Source organism: Nerophis ophidion, linkage group LG04 (genome assembly GCF_033978795.1).
Source record: "Nerophis ophidion isolate RoL-2023_Sa linkage group LG04, RoL_Noph_v1.0, whole genome shotgun sequence".
Lineage (NCBI taxonomy): Eukaryota > Metazoa > Chordata > Actinopteri > Syngnathiformes > Syngnathidae > Nerophis > Nerophis ophidion.
Window position 1 is genome coordinate 71,717,390 of NC_084614.1, and position 16,968 is coordinate 71,734,357.

General features: G+C 43.7%; 2 protein-coding genes across 3 annotated transcripts in view; both read right to left on the minus strand.

Moving 5' to 3' along the window:
- Positions 1-16,968, minus strand: part of zbtb16a (zinc finger and BTB domain containing 16a) — a 408,749-nt gene that overhangs the window by 315,343 nt on the left and 76,438 nt on the right. The window lies entirely within an intron of this gene.
- Positions 2,411-3,019, minus strand: LOC133550636 (myoD family inhibitor domain-containing protein-like; the record flags this gene model as incomplete). The annotated part of the gene is made up of 1 exon (XM_061896562.1): positions 2,411-3,019. A coding segment is annotated over one exon (609 nt), but the record flags the coding sequence as incomplete, so codon positions are not given.

Genomic DNA, 16,968 nt, shown 5'->3' on the forward strand with positions numbered 1-16,968 from the left:
GAAGAATACTGAGTTGCATCCCAAGAACACCACACCTACTGTGAAGCATGGGGGTGGAAACATCATGCTTTGAGGCTGTTTTTCTGCTAAGGGGACAGGATGATTGATCCGTGTTACGGAAAGAATGAATGGGGCCATGTATCGTGAGATTTTGAGCCAAAACCTCCTTCCATCAGTGAGAGCTTTGAATGGTTGACCAAACACTTATGTACAAATAAATTATTTTAAATTATTACAATGTGAATTCCTGAATTTTTTTTTTCACATTCTGTCTCTCACAGTTGAAGTGTACCTATGATGAAAATTACAGACCTCTGTCATCATTTTAAGTGGGAGAACTTGCACAATCGGGGGCTGACTAAATACTTTTTTGGCCCACTGTATACATACATACATACATATATGTTTATAGGTAACAGGGTCAATTACGTCTTGTAAATAATGTCTTTTCTAATGTTTTATTATTGTTTCATCTCCGTAATATCGCTAAAATTCGCTCCATTTTGTCCACTAAAGACGCCGAGATCATTATCCATGCGTTTGTTACGTCTCGTCTCGATTACTGTAACGTATTATTTTCGGGTCTCCCCATGTCTAGCATTAAAAGATTACAGTCGGTACAAAATGCGGCTGCTAGACTTTTGACAAGAACAAGAAAGTTTGATCACATTACGCCTGTACTGGCTCACCTGCACTGGCTTCCTGTGCACTTAAGATGTGACTTTAAGGTTTTACTACTTACGTATAAAATACTACACGGTCTAGCTCCATCCTATCTTGCCGATTGTATTGTACCGTATGTCCCGGCAAGAAATCTGCGTTCAAAAGACTCCGGCTTATTAGTGATTCCTAGAGCCCAAAAAAAGTCTGTGGGCTATAGAGCGTTTTCCGTTCGGGCTCCAGTACTCTGGAATGCCCTCCCGGTAACAGTTCGAGATGCTACCTCAGTAGAAGCATTTAAGTCTCACCTTAAAACTCATCTGTATACTCTGGCCTTTAAATAGACCTCCTTTTTAGACCAGTTGATCTGCCGCTTCTTTTCTTTCTCCTATGTCCCCCCCTCCCTTGTGGAGGGGGTCCGGTCCGATGACCATGGATGAAGTACTGGCTGTCCAGAGTCGAGACCCAGGATGGACCGCTCGTCGGGACCCAGGATGGACCGCTCGCCTGTATCGATTGGGGACATCTCTACACTGCTGATCCGCCTCCGCTTGAGATGGTCTCCTGTGGACGGGACTCTTGCTGCTGTCTTGGATCCGCTTTGGACTGAACTCTCGCGGCTGTGTTGGAGCCACTATGGATTGAACTTTCGCAGCATCATGTTAGACCCGCTCGACATCCATTGCTTTCGGTCCCCTAGAGGGGGGGGGGGGGGGGGGGGGGGGGGGTGGTTGCCCACATCTGAGGTCCTCTCCAAGGTTTCTCATAGTCAGCATTGTCACTGGCGTCCCACTGGATGTGAATTCTCCCTGCCCACTGGGTGTGAGTTTTCCTTGCCCTTTTGTGGGTTCTACCGAGGATGTTGTAGTCGTAATGATTTGTGCAGTCCTTTGAGACATTTGTGATTTGGGGCTATATAAATAAACATTGATTGATTGATTGATTGATTGTTATAATTACACAAAATATGTAAGTTACATGTAAATACCTGAATATTGTTTGATGTTTTGTCAATGTGGAACCGATGTCTCGTTGTCCCTCCTACTGCAATAATTACTGTGACACCTGTCTTTTTATAAGCGTTGGACACGCTCTCCAACTTCCCTTTTTGTCTACGATAACGGGAGAGGTAGGCGTCCATGCGACGAAAGAAAATATTTTGTCTTGTTAAGAAAGTTTTTGATGACAATTGTATTCTGTATTATCATGTATGTTTTCATTTTACTGAGTATGTAACTACGCCCGCCCTTTTCGTCTACGATAACGGGAGAGGGGCTGGACGATGGCAGAAAGTCTTTGATATCAATTGTATTCTGTATTATCAGTCAAGTGCAGTGGAGAAACCCATGGTGCCGGTAGTCTTCCATAAACAACACACGACGCAGAAGAAAAGACCACCGGTTACATATATACAGATATATACATACATATATACACATACATATACATATATATATACAAATATATACATCAATCAATCAATCAATCAATGGTTACTTATATAGCCCTAAATCACTAGTGTCTCAAAGGGCTGCACAAACCACTACGACATCCTCGGTAGGCCCACATAAGGGCAAGGAAAACTCACACCCAGTGGGACGTCGGGACAATGAGAACCTTGGAGAGGAGGAAAGCAATGGATGTCGAGCGGGTCTAACATGATACTGTGAAAGTTCAATCCATAATGGATCCAACACAGTCGCGAGAGTCCAGTCCAAAGTGGATCCAACACAGCAGCGAGAGTCCCGTTCACAGCGGAGCCAGCAGGAAACCATCCCAAGCGGAGGCGGATCAGCAGCGCAGAGATGTCCCCAGCCGATACACAGGCGAGCAGTACATGGCCACCGGATCGGACCGGACCCCCTTCAGGTAAAGGCGGTTTCTGCGACCCCATGGAGCTTCCCTTGCTGCGTCGGCTGCTGTCGCTGTCCATGGACAAGCTGGACCTCAACTTTCGCTGCACCTTCTGCGAAACCGGCGTGGACGGCTGCTGGGTCGCCGGTGCGGCCGAAGCTGGCGTCGTTCTCCCGACATTGCCGCAAGTGCATTTCCAGGTGGTGCCCGCGTTACTGACACCCGGGTAGATGGCGGTGCGGTGCACCGGTGCTCCGATTGGGCTTTTATTGGTGTGAGGTTGAGTTCGTATCGGCTGGCAGCGATCCTCCTTGGTCACATGATTAGAAGCTGTCTTGGATTCAGAGGCATTTCTTACAGGCTTGGAGTAGTTCTCCTGGTTCACATGACTGGAAGGCGGTCCCAATGCGTCGGCATCACAGGCATCAGGGCTGATGTCCAGCAGAAGGGGGCTCGTCTCCGGCTGGGAGATCCCGTCCGCCCCCGCTGGGCCACCCGGAGGATTATAAATATATACACATACACACACGCATACATACATACATACATACATACATACATACATACATACATACATACATACATACATACATACATACATACATACATACATACATACATACATACATACATACATATATATATATATATATATATATATATATATATATATATATATATATATATATATATATATACATATTACAGTATACAAACAGAAATCAACTCACATTCACAACTGCTTATGAAGATTGCAATTATTTAACTTAAAATGAGTCTTTTAAATATAGACTTTTTTGTGGGTGTGTCTTCCTACTCATTTTCGGACAAAGGAAAGCATTAACGTAACTTGTTGAACCATGTCTGAACCAAATAGACCGTACCATTCCATTCTTATTATTATGTAAAGGACTGACTTGCTAGCAGCAGCAGAGAGATTGACGTGTGCACCAAAGCCAGTAAAAAAAAACACATTTGCAAATAGGCTTCATGTTCAAGGGAACGTCCGTTTCCCTCGTCCAGGACGGAGGCTGCGCACGCTGAGAGATCTGTCGGCACGTATCCGCCGCTCAATCGCTCTCACCGGGCCACGGCGGCGTCCCTAACAGCTCAGTATGGCTCTTCCATTAATCAAAGACACTTCCAGTGTCCCATTACAGAAACACCGCTACTCTGCCTGTCTCCAGCTGACAGCTCACCAATTCATCTTCTCCCAGGACAAAAAAAAAAAAAAAAAAATAGAACAAAAAAGAATAGCGGAGCCATTGTGGCACGCCAGTCGCCTTTTACCTGCTCCGGCTGTTAAAAGCGCAAGGAATACCCTTCTGAAATTGTTTTCTCTGGGTCAGGCAAACAAGAAAAACGGTAAATTGCTTGTCGGTGTTAACGTGCAGGGGGCTGGCGAAAAAGGGGACCGTGCGGGGTGGCGGAGGACAGGCGAAATAAGAAGATGGAGATGTTTGTTAAGAGGCTCATTTGAATGAAGACAACAACAACAAACACAGGGGGAGGCAAAGCCCCTGTTCGCTTTAGCGGAACGACCCCAGCGCCTGCTGCTAAATACGCCCGCTTGCAGCGCTAAATAAATTCATTGTCATTCACACATGGCTAGCCGCTAAAGTCAAGAACGGATTATCACTAAATTTGCTGTGTAGCTCCGGTATAAACCAAATACAAACTAATTAACTTTTGATCTGAAAATCCAGGTTTCATATATTGAAAACTGCTACCTAAACCGCTCTGATCAACTATGAGAAGCCCTAAAAAGGGGGATGAGGGCACAAAATCTTCGTGAAATATTCCAAAAAGTTGCTGAGACGTTCAATTCTTATTGCTGTTGTTCGCGAAAAGACATGCAAAAACCACAATGTTATGTGAGGGTAGCGAAAATATTGTGGCACACCCATAAAAATGCAGGCAAATTAGGGAAATAGGCAGAAAAACAAAGAACAGGACAGCAAGCTGATTTGAAAACCAAAACGTCATGGGATGGCAGCCACAACATTATGGGACACCCCTAAAAATGCGGCCAAATTTGGCACAGAGGCAGAAAAACTGAAAGAACAAGATAGCAATCTGATGCAAAAACCACAACGGTATGGGATAGCAGCTACAACATTATGGCACGCCCCTAAAGTTGCACTCAAATTTGGCACAGAAGCAGAAAAACAAAGAACAAGACAGCAATCTGATTCGAAAACCACAACATTATGGGATAGCAGCCGCAACACTATGATACGCCCTTAAAGTTTCACTAAAATTTTGCATAGAGGCAAAAAAAATGAAAGAACAAGACAGCAATTTGATTCGAAAACCACAACGTTATGGGAAGGCAGCCACTACATTATGGCAGGCCCCTAAAGTTGCACTGAAATTTGGCATAGAGGCAGAAAAACTGAAAGAACAAGATAGCAATCTGATGCAAAAACCCCAACGGTATGGGATAGCAGCCACAACATTGTGGTACGCCCCTAAAGATGCACTCAATTTTGGCACAGAGGCAGAAAAACAGAAAGAGCAAGATAGCAAGCTGATGCCGAAACCACAACGGTGTGGGATGGCAGCCACAACATTATGGCACGACCCTAAAGCTGCACTCAAATTTGGCATAAAGGCAGAAAAACTGAAAGAGCAAGATAGTAAGCGGATGCAAGAACAACAACAGAGTGGGATGACAGTCACAACATCATGGCACACCCCTAAAGTTGCAAAAAAAACTGAAAGAACCAAATAGCAAGATGATGCGGAAAAACTACGTTGTGGGATGGCAACTGCAACATTAAATGGTACCCCTAAAAATGCACTCAAATTTGGCACGGAGGGAGAAAAACTGAAAGAGCACGAATGCAAGCTGATATGAAAACCACAACATTATGGGATGGCAGCCGCAACATTATGGCACACTCCTAAAAATGCACTAAAATTTGGCAGAGAGGCAGAAAAACAGAAAGAGCGAGTTTGCAATCTGATATGAAAACCACAAGGTTATGGGATGGCAGCCGCTACATTATGGCACGCCCCTAAAGTTGCACTCAAATTTGGCATAAAGGCAGAAAAACTGAAAGAACTAGATAGCAAGCTGATGCAAAAACCACAAAAGTGTGGGATGACAGTCACAACATCATGGCACATCCCTAAATTCTCCCAAAAAACTGAAAGAACCAGATAGCAAGATGATGCGGAAAAACAACGTTGTGGGATGGCAACTGCAACATTATGTGACACCCCTAAAAATGCACTCAAATTTGGCACAGAGGGAGAAAAACTGAAAGAGCACGATTGCAAGCTGATATGAAAACCACAACATTATGGGATGGCAGCCGCAACATTATGGCACACTCCTAAAAATGCACTCAATGTTGGCATAGAGGCAGAAAAACCGAAAGGGCAAGATAGTAAGCTGATGCCAAAACCACAACGGTATGGAATGGTGGCCACAACATTATGGCACGCACCTAAAATTGCACAAAAATTTGGCATAAAGGCAGAAAAACTGAAAGAAAATAAACTAGCTGATGCGAAGACCACAATGGTGTGGGATCACAGTCACAACATTATGGCACGCCCCTAAAGTTGCACTCAAATTTGGCATAGAGGCAAAAAAACTGAAAGAACAAGATAGCAAGCTGATGCAAAAAACACAACAGTGTGGGATGACAGTCACAACATTATGGCACGCCCCTAAAGTTGCAGTCAAAGTTTGCATAGAGGCAAAAAAACTGAAAGAACCAGATAGCAAAATGATGCGAAAATACACAACGTTGTGGGATGGCAGCTACAACATAACCGTCCATCCATCTATCTTCTTCCTCTTATCTGAGGTCGGGTCGCTGGGGCAACAGCATAAGCAGGGAAGCCCAGACTTCCCTTTCCCCAGCCACTTCGTCTAGCTCTTCCCGGGGGATCCCGAGGCGTTCCCAGGCCAGCCGGGAGACATAGTCTTCCCGTGTCCTGGGTCTTCCCCGTGGCCTCCTACCGGTTGGACGTGCCCTAAACACCTCCCTAGGGAGGCGTTCGGGTGGCATCCTGACCAAATGCCCGAACCACCTCATCTGGCTCCTCTCGATGTGGAGGAGCAGCGGCTTTACTTTGAGTTCCTCCCGGATGGCAGAGCTTCTCACCCTATCTCTAAGGGAGAGCCCCGCCACACGGCGGAGGAAACTCATTTCGACCGCTGGTATCCGTGATCTTATCCTTTCGGTCATGACCCAAAACTCATGACCATAGGTGAGGATGGGAACGTAGATCGACCGGTAAATTGAGAGCTTTGCCTTCCGGCTCAGCTCCTTCTTCACCACAACGGATCGGTACAACGTCCGCATTACTGAAGACGCCGCACCGATCCGCCTGTCGATCTCACGATCCACTCTTCCCTCACTCGTGAACAAGACTCCTAGGTACTTGAACTCCTCCACTTGGGGCAGGGTCTCCTCCCCAACCCGGAGATGGCATTCCACCCTTTTCCGGGCGAGAACCATGGACTCGGACTTGGAGGTGCTGATTCTCATTCCGGTCGCTTCACACTCGGCGGCAAACCGATCCAGTGAGAGCTGAAGATCCCGGCCAGATGAAGCCATCAGGACCACATCATCTGCAAAAAGCAGAGACCTAATCCTGCGGTCACCAAACCGGAACCCCTCAACGCCTTGACTGTGCCTAGAAATTATGTCCATAAAAGTTATGAACAGAATCGGTGACAAAGGACAGCCTTGGCGGAGTCCAACCCTCACTGGAAATGTGTTCGACTTACTGCCGGCAATGCGAACCAAGCTCTGGCACTGATGGTACAGGGAGCAGACCGCCACAATAAGACAGTCCGATACCCCAAACTCTCTGAGCACTCTCCACAGGACTTCTCGAGGGACACGGTCGAATGCCTTCTCCAAGTCCACAAATCACATGTAGACTGGTTGGGCAAACTCCCATGCACCCTCAAGAACCCTGCCGAGAGTATAGAGCTTGTCCACAGTTCCACGACCAGGATGAAAACCACACTGTTCCTCCTGAATCCGAGGTTTGACAAGGCTGAGCTCCACCGGACACCCCTAAAAATGCACTGAATTTTGGCACAGAGGCAGAAAACAAGAAAGAGTAAGATTACAAGATGAAATTCCTCTTAGTTTGGACAACAAATGCTCCTATTTTTTCCCCCGTACAAATTCACGGTTTTCGCGGAATCTAGGAATTCCGAATTACCCATTGTCAATTCAAACGGGTAATACGTCAACATTTTTCAACCTATTCCAAAAATTCCAACTACAACCCATTCATATCATCTGGGACCATTGTGCTAGTATCAATGTTTTTTAAAAAATCCCGGTTTTCTCGAAATTCGCAAATTTCCAGGAAATTCCCATTCAAATGATTGAATATGTTCATAGCGATACAATTCCATAAATCCTAAACATTTTGGCAACATTTTTAAACCAGATTCCATCCTTTAAACCCTCCACCCACACTACTCTTTCCAATATATCGAACGCAAAAATAGTTTTTCCTTACCCCAGATTCCTGGTTTTACCGGAATTTTCTCCCTATTGACAATGAATGGGCATTACACAATCTACTGTATATCCCACATTTCTCATTCGATTGGAACCGTTCCACCATTCACAAACTCCACCGTCCTGGACATTCAAGCCAGTTTCTCAGTTCCGAAAATTCACTGATTACCCGGAATTACCAGGAATTTCCCCCCCATGGAAAATGAATGGGCATTATAAAAACCTCTCCAAATCCCACATTTCTCAACCGATTCCAACCGTTCCACCATCCACAGACTCCTCTCACCTTGAAAAAAATTCAACAAATTCCAGGAATTTCCAGAATTCCCTGTTTTCCAAAGCCCTATTTTTACCTCTTCCTGGAAAGTTTTCACAGTCCACATTTTTCAACCGTTTTTGACTATTCCACCTTCAAAACATTCTCTTTAGTTTGGACAACAAATGCTATTTTTTTACCGCACAAATTCCCGGTTTTCCCCAAATTCGAGGAATTCTGAATTACCCCGTCAATTCAAACTGTTACTACGTCAACATTTTTCAACCGATTCCAAAAATTCCAACACCAACCCATTCATATCATCTGGGACCATTGTGCTAGCATCAATGTCTTAAAAAATTCGCACATGTTTTCCCTTTCTCCAAATTCCCGGTTTTCCCAGAATGTTTTCCCTATTGACAATGAATGGGCATTGCACAATCTACCGCATATCCCACATATCTCATTCCATTGGAACCGTTCCACCATTCACAAACTCCACTGTCCTGGACATTCAAGCCAGTTTCTCAGTTCCGAAAATTCACTGAATACCCGGAATTACCAGGAATTTCCCCGCCATGGAAAATGAATGGGCATTATAAAAACCTTTCCATATCACACATTTCTCAACCGAATCGAATCGTTCCACCATCCACACACTCCACTCACCCTGAACATTCAAACATTTGAGTCCCACTCATGTGTATGTATTAACAACAGTTTAAAACAGGGGTGCCCACACTTTTTCTGCAGGCGAGCTACTTTTCAATTGACCAACTCGAGGGGATCTACCTCATTTATGTATATCATTTATATTTATTTATTTATGAAAGAGACATTTTTGTAAACAAGTTAAATGTGTTTAATGATAATACAAGCATGTGTAACACATATAGATGTCTTTCTTTCACAAAGACAAGAATATAAGTTGGTGTATTACCTGATTCTGATGACTTGCATTGATTGGAATCAGACAGTAATGATGATAACGCCCACATTTTCAAATGGAGGAGAAAAAAAGTTGTCCTTTCTGTACAATACCACATTAAAGTGGTTGGTTTTTGGCATCTAATTCATCCAGCTTCCATACACTTTACAAGAAAAACATTGGCGGCAAATTCCGTAGCTTGCTTGATTGACATTCACGGCACCCGAGGGTCTTGTGAGATGACGCTGGCTGCTGCTAGTTCATTATTATGAAAAAATGACAAGAGAGGAAGGCGAGAAACACTTTTTATTTCAACAGACTTTCGCGCCGTCCCTTCCGTCAAAACTCTAAAGGCGGACTGCACATTTCCTATCTTCACAATAAAAGCCCTGCTTCATGCTGCCTGCGCTAACAAAATAAGAGTCTGGGAAAGCTGGCGTGCACATCACTTGTGCACGCCAGCTTTCCGAGGGATCGCTTGTGCACGCCAGTTTTCCGAGACTTTGTATTTAGTTAGCGCAGGCAGCATGAAGCAGGGCTTTTATTGTGAAGATAGGAAATGTGCAGACGGCCTTTAGAGTTTTGACGGAAGGTACGGCGCGAGAGTCTGTTGAAATAAAAAGTGTTTCTCGCCTTCCTCTCGGTCATATTTTAATAATAATGATCTTGCAGCAGCCAGCGTCATCTCACAAGACCCTCCGGTACCGTGAATGTCATTTAAGTGACGTCTTGGTGAAGATTGATGATCACTAATTTTTAGGTCTATTTTTTTTTAAAAGCCTGGCTGAAGATCGACTGACACACCCCCCGCGGTCGACTGGTAGCTCGCGATCGACGTAATGGGCACCCCTGGTTTAAAAAGTGCACAAATGTTGATCGTTTACGACCTTTCATGACTAACAAGTGCAGACTGGCCGTGTTTTCACTTTTGCAGCTGGGTGCAGTAGTAACCTTGTGGAAGTTTGTTCTTTACAGATGCTACCAGTGACCCCGCCTGGGGGAGGTAACCCTAACCTTATATCCCCCTGCCCCCACCATGTACAAGAACAAATGGTTTGAACACCATCGAGGTTGAAAAAAAAAAAAAAGAAAGAAAGAAGCAGCAGCATTGCAGGGATGAAAAGTGAGTTCCATGCAGGACTGACCTCAAAAGACCCCCACCCTGCCCTCACATGCTCTCAGACAGTTGCAGAGGTAATAATAGGATTGGGGGGAGGGGTATTGCAAGCATTGGCTGACTTTTATTTCTCAAGTCCCAAAAAAATAAATAAAAAAATGGTGTGGTTTTAGTGACGGAATTTAAGTTTTAGTGCAAAGAGACGCAGCAGAAAGGAATTTATTGAGGGTTGGGGGTTGTCCTGCTGGTTGTACAGGCAATGGGAAGGGGAGATGGAGGGAGGGGCCTGGTGGTACTGGGGGGGAAGGTTGGGTCAGAGGTCAGCTTCTTGCACTCAACAGCTGTCCTAAAAGCAGCCTAGATAAGGAACTGAGAGTATCCTGTGTGTGCACCTTTGTGTGTGTGTGTGTGTGTGTGTGTGTGTGTGTGTGTGTGTGTGTGTGTGTGTGTGTGTCCAAGCAGCCAGTGGGCAAATAGATACAGTAAAGCTGGACCAACTGGAATCTTCACCTTGCAACTTAAACAGTGCATTATCCAAAACCAAGGGGGAACAAAAGGGGGTCAAGGCTTGACCGGTAGGCTGGGTCATTCATCAGGCGCTAATGGCCGAGCTTTATGCTGTCATCGTCCCTGACCTTTGTCCCGCAGGAAAGCCACGCACAAGGCTGGACCGCCGGAACAATGGCCGAAGCGTCCATTCCAAAACATGTCAGTCCGGTTGTGAAAGACGACGCCGTTGATTGTGTGTGTGTGTGTGTGTGTGTGTGTGTGTGTGTGTGTGTGTGTGTGTGTGTGTGTGTGTGTGTGTGTGTGTGTGTGTGGAGCTCAGCCTTAAAAGTTTAAATACACACACACACAAGTTCCGCTGATGGCTTATCTACAGCGAGGAGATGACAAGCAGAGGCAAGCTGCAGGTTGGCCAAATTTGACCGTTTGTGTCAAACATCGGACTTATCCGAACTTGTGTTGAGCTGCACGCCTTTGGCCATTAACGTATGGCTGCTGTACAACTGACGGCAAATTAGGGTAAAAAAGCACGGAGAAAAAACGAAAAGGTGATTATCTTAGTGTCGTTATCATCTATAAATAACTTGAATTATGTGTAAATCTAACATAAACATACTTGAAGTAAAAATTCAAAAATTTATGATTTTTTTTACCGATGATAAAAAAATGACAGGGATAATTGTTTCACTTTTGTTTGTTCAAAAACTAGTAGTATGAAATGAAATCTTATAGTCTTAATTTTTTTTTTTTTTTAAATCACGTTCTTTTTACAACAGATATATTTTTTCACAAACTCATTTTCAAAAAACTCAACCCAAAAAAAATTTAGCTATTTTAGCTAGGGATGTAACGTAATTATACATACAGCGGTTTTTCGGTTTCAAAGTCGTCTCAATAATACCGTGACGTGTGACGGTATCAAACGAAAACTTGGCGAGAATAGTTTTTTATTCTAGCATTTTAGCGTTGGCCGGGTGTGTAAATAAACAACATCTTCCAGAATCCTCTGTGCAGCGCGGGAAACGGCGTGAGCAAGAAGTGAAGTGTGTTCGTACTCATCATATATAAAAGGAATTGTTTTTTTGGACATCAAATCTGTCCATAACTGGTTGAGTTACATTGCTAACAAACAGACAAACAAACCCCGAAAGACAAATAGCGTCTTTGGCAGAGGTAAGAAAGTCCCCTTTCTACAAAGCGAAGCGCGCCACTTACATTTTGAGCGTTACTGAGGCGATACAGAGCCAGTAGGTCTCGTCACTCCGCACGGTGGAAAATTATCCCATAAAATGTTAAACGCTGGAAATACGAGTAATCTAAAAAGCTATTTCATAGATCCTCAATCCATCCATCTATTTATTTTCCTGAAGTGTCCACACAGTAAATGATATAAGCTATGTTGCATTTCTAGTGGATCCAAAAATAATTCCCAGCGCTTCCCTTTTTCCACATATTTTTATGTTACAGCCTTATTCCAACATGGAGTAAATTCATTTTTGTCCTTAAAAACACCACAAACAATACCCCTTGACGACAATGTGATTTTTTTTTTTTTTTTTTAATTGATTAAAAAACAAAAAAATTAGGGTCGTCAATAATAACATTGCTAAATGCTAAATACATCCACAAAAAACAAAGGACAATGCTACACTGGCAGAGTCTACTGATTCAATGTTATCAACAGATGTAGCACAGTTAAGTGTATGCCTTTGCTAAACCGACAGCCACCCCATGGAGGACATCTAACATCTGTGAAGACGTTGGCGGCATAGCTCGGTTGGTAAAACGGCTGTGCCAGCAACTTCACGGTTGCAGGTTCGATCCCTGCTTCCGCTATCGTAGTCACTGGCATTGTGTCCTTGCCAAGACACTATATCCACCTGCTCCTAGTGCCACCCACACTGGTCTAACAATGTTACTTAGATATTGGGTTTCACAATGTAAAGCGTTTTGAGTCACTTGAGAAAAAGCGCTATATAAATATAATTCACTTCACTTCACAAGACCAAGTCCTGCAAGAAGATGTCGTTCATATCACCACAGCCAAACTGTCGTAAAATAGCTTGGAAAGTCACAACTACAAGAAGAATAACCCAACTACACTACACAAACAAGAGCATCAAGTTGCAACTACAGGCTGACGGCTATTTTTTTTGCTTCCTGGGGAACGTTGGGCATCTGTACGTAATCACGAGTTGGGGGTCGCTTTGTACCAAAAAAACAAGAGATCAGCATTGTCGTCTGAAAAAGGCCTTTGCTAAACGGACAGCCATCCCATGTAGGACATCGAACATCTGTAAAGACGATGGCGGTATAGCTCGGTTGGTAGAAGCGGCCGTGCCAGCAACTTCAGGGTTGCAGGTTCGATCCCCGCTTCCGCCATCCTAGTCCTTGGGCAAGACGCTTTACCCACCTGCTCCCATTGCCACCCGCACTGGTCTAAAAATGTAACTTAAATATTGGGTTTCACAATGTAAAGCGCTTTGAGTAACTTAAAATAAAGCGTTATATAAATATAATTCACTTCACAAGACCAAGTCCTGCAAGAAGATGTTGTTCATATCACCACAGCCGAACTGTCGTACAATAGCTAGGAGAGGCAAAACTACAACAAGGATAAACCAACTACACTACACAAACGAGAGCATCAAGTTGCAACTACAGGCTGACTGTGAATTTATTTTGCTTCCTGGAGAACATTGGACATCTGTACATAATCACAACCAGTTGGGGTCACATTGTACCAAAAAAAGAGGTAAACATTTGAGAAAAAGCGCTATGATAGGATTCACTTCACTTCACAAGACCAAGTCCTGCAAGATGTCGTCGTTCATATCACCACAGCCAAACTGTCGTACAATAGCTTGGAGAGTCACAACTACAACAACGATAACCCAACTACACTACACAAACAAGAGAATCAAGTTGCAACTACAGGCTGACTGTGAATTTATTTTGCATCCTGGAGAACGTTGGACATCTGTACGTAATCACGAGTTGGGGGTCGCGTTGTACCAAAAAAACAAGGGATCAGCATTGTCGTCTGAAAAAGGCCTTTGCTAAACGGACAGCCTTCCCATGTAGGACATCGAACATCTGTAAAGACGTTGGCGGTATAGCTGGGTTGGTAGAAGTGACTTCAGGGTTGCAGGTTCAATCCCCGCTTCCGCCAACCTAGTCCTTGGGCAAGACGCTTTACCCACCTGCTCCCATTGCCACCCGCACTGGTCTAAAAATGTAACTTAGATATTGGGTTTCACAATGTAAAGCGCTTTGAGTAACTTAAAATAAAGCGTTATATAAATATAATTCACTTCACAAGACCAAGTCCTGCAAGAAGATGTTGTTCATATCACCACAGCCGAACTGTCGTAGAATAGCTAGGAGAGGCAAAACTACAACAAGGATAAACCAACTACACTACACAAACGAGATCATCAAGTTGCAACTACAGGCTGACTGTGAATTTATTTTGCTTCCTGGAGAACATTGGACATCTGTACATAATCACAACCAGTTGGGGTCACATTGTACCAAAAAAAGAGGTAAACATTTGAGAAAAAGCGCTATGATAGGATTCACTTCACTTCACAAGACCAAGTCCTGCAAGATGTCGTCGTTCATATCACCACAGCCAAACTGTCGTACAATAGCTTGGAGAGTCACAACTACAACAACGATAACCCAACTACACTACACAAACAAGAGAATCAAGTTGCAACTACAGGCTGACTGTGAATTTATTTTGCATCCTGGAGAACGTTGGACATCTGTACGTAATCACGAGTTGGGGGTCGCGTTGTACCAAAAAAACAAGGGATCAGCATTGTCGTCTGAAAAAGGCCTTTGCTAAACGGACAGCCTTCCCATGTAGGACATCGAACATCTGTAAAGACGTTGGCGGTATAGCTGGGTTGGTAGAAGTGACTTCAGGGTTGCAGGTTCAATCCCCGCTTCCGCCATCCTAGTCATTGGGCAAGACACTTTACCCACCTGCTCACATTGCCACCCGCACTGGTCTAAAAATGTAACTTAGATATTGGGTTTCACAATGTAAAGCGCTTTGAGTAACTTAAAATAAAGCGTTATATAAATATAATTCACTTCACAAGACCAAGTCCTGCAAGAAGATGTTGTTCATATCACCACAGCCGAACTGTCGAACAATAGCTTGGAGAGTCACAACCACAACAAGGATATAAACCAACTACACTACACAAACGAGAGCATCAAGTTGCAACTACAGGCTGACTGTGAATTTATTTTGCATCCTGGAGAACGTTGGACATCTGTACGTAATCACGAGTTGGGGGTCGCGTTGTACCAAAAAAACAAGGGATCAGCATTGTCGTCTGAAAAAGGCCTTTGCTAAACGGACAGCCTTCCATGTAGGACATCGAACATCTGTAAAGACGTTGGCGGTATAGCTGGGTTGGTAGAAGTGACTTCAGGGTTGCAGGTTCAATCCCCGCTTCCGCCATCCTAGTCCTTGGGCAAGACACTTTACCCACCAGCTCCCATTGCCACTCGCATTGTTCTAAAAATGTAACTTAGATATTGGGTTTCACAATGTAAAGCGCTTTGAGTAACTTAAAATAAAGCGTTATATAAATATAATTCACTTCACAAGACCAAGTCCTGCAAGAAGATGCCGTTCATATCACCACAGCTGAACTGTCGTAGAATAGCTTGGAGAGTCACAACCACAACAAGGATAAACCAACTACACTACACAAACAAGAGCATCAAGTTGCACCTTCAGGCTGACTGTGAATTTATTTTGCTTCATGGAGAAGGTTGGAAATCTGTACGTAATCACAACGAATTGGGGTCGCATTGTACAGAAAAAGGCGGTAAATAAGCTTGTCACGTTTGTGGCGATAAAACCCTTTATTTGGTGTTCTCTAATAATTATGTATATGCATGTGTTTGTGGTAATGCATGATATATTTTGGGCTTGTTTGTTTTGGTCCCGGGGAAGAAGCACATTTCTAATTGAGTACGTCCAGAGCTGAAAAAGTTTGGGAAAAGCCTGACCTAAAAAAACAACAACAAAAGTATAGAATTTCTGCATTAATAACTCAGGGAAGGGGATTAGATTAAAGTGGAAAAAAAAAAGTGCGAATTATAATTGGACAGCAAGTACAAAGCTCTAAACATTTTCTAGTGAACCGTACGTTCTATGTCAAGTTGTGCTGATTTAGAACACATTGTTGCTCTTCATAGAAAAAAAAAATGTTGTGTGTGCGGTTTCTTGGAAAGATGCACCGCAGTGACATCTCAGAAGAAAAGAAAAACGCTCTTCTTCCTCCATCACTTCCTCATTGGGAGGCCCGAGCGCATTGCACCACATGCTGAATAGGATCAAAAATACCGCACGCAGGAAGTTGCTGTTTGCACACGCACGCACGCACCTTCCTTTGTCCAAACGCGCCTTTTATACTCCTCCTACAAAAAGGAATTGATTACGAGGAGAGTATTCATCAAAAAACAAAAACAGCTCTTCTTATCGTTGCATTCAGTCTTGGCCGGCATGGCTTCTAATAAACCCCACCTTGATTGTTCCCTGGTGGTATTGGGAAGCGAAGAAATGATTTTTCTTTTCATAATAATAATAATCTATTGGACCCACTCCCGCCTCCTGTCGCCGCCCTGGTCCCTCCAATAAAGCCGCCACCAGCTGGTTTAATTAGCATTCATCGAACTCCGCTGAGGTTGCAACATAAATCTTTTTTTTTTGTTTGGTTCGATTATTTGAAACAAATGTGATAACATTCTGATCTGTTGTTTTCCAAAAGGATTCTGGGTTTTCATTTACGCTACACAACCATCTTGCGCGACACAAAAGTGCGGAAGAGCGGACATCTTGGCTCTCGGGCTCCCCCTGGTGTTGTAAACTGTAATTTACTTTGAAGACACTTTGGAAAGAAGCTAAGCAAAGTAAAACAGATAAATGATGATTTGATTTTTTTGTGTGATAACATCCAAGTAGGGGTGTAACGGTACACAAATATTTTGGTTCGGTACGTACCTCGGTTTAGAGGTCACTGTTCGGTTCATTTTCAATACAGTAAGAAAACAACAAAATATACATGTTTTGGTTATTTATTTACCAAATTTGTAAACAATGGCTTGATCCTTT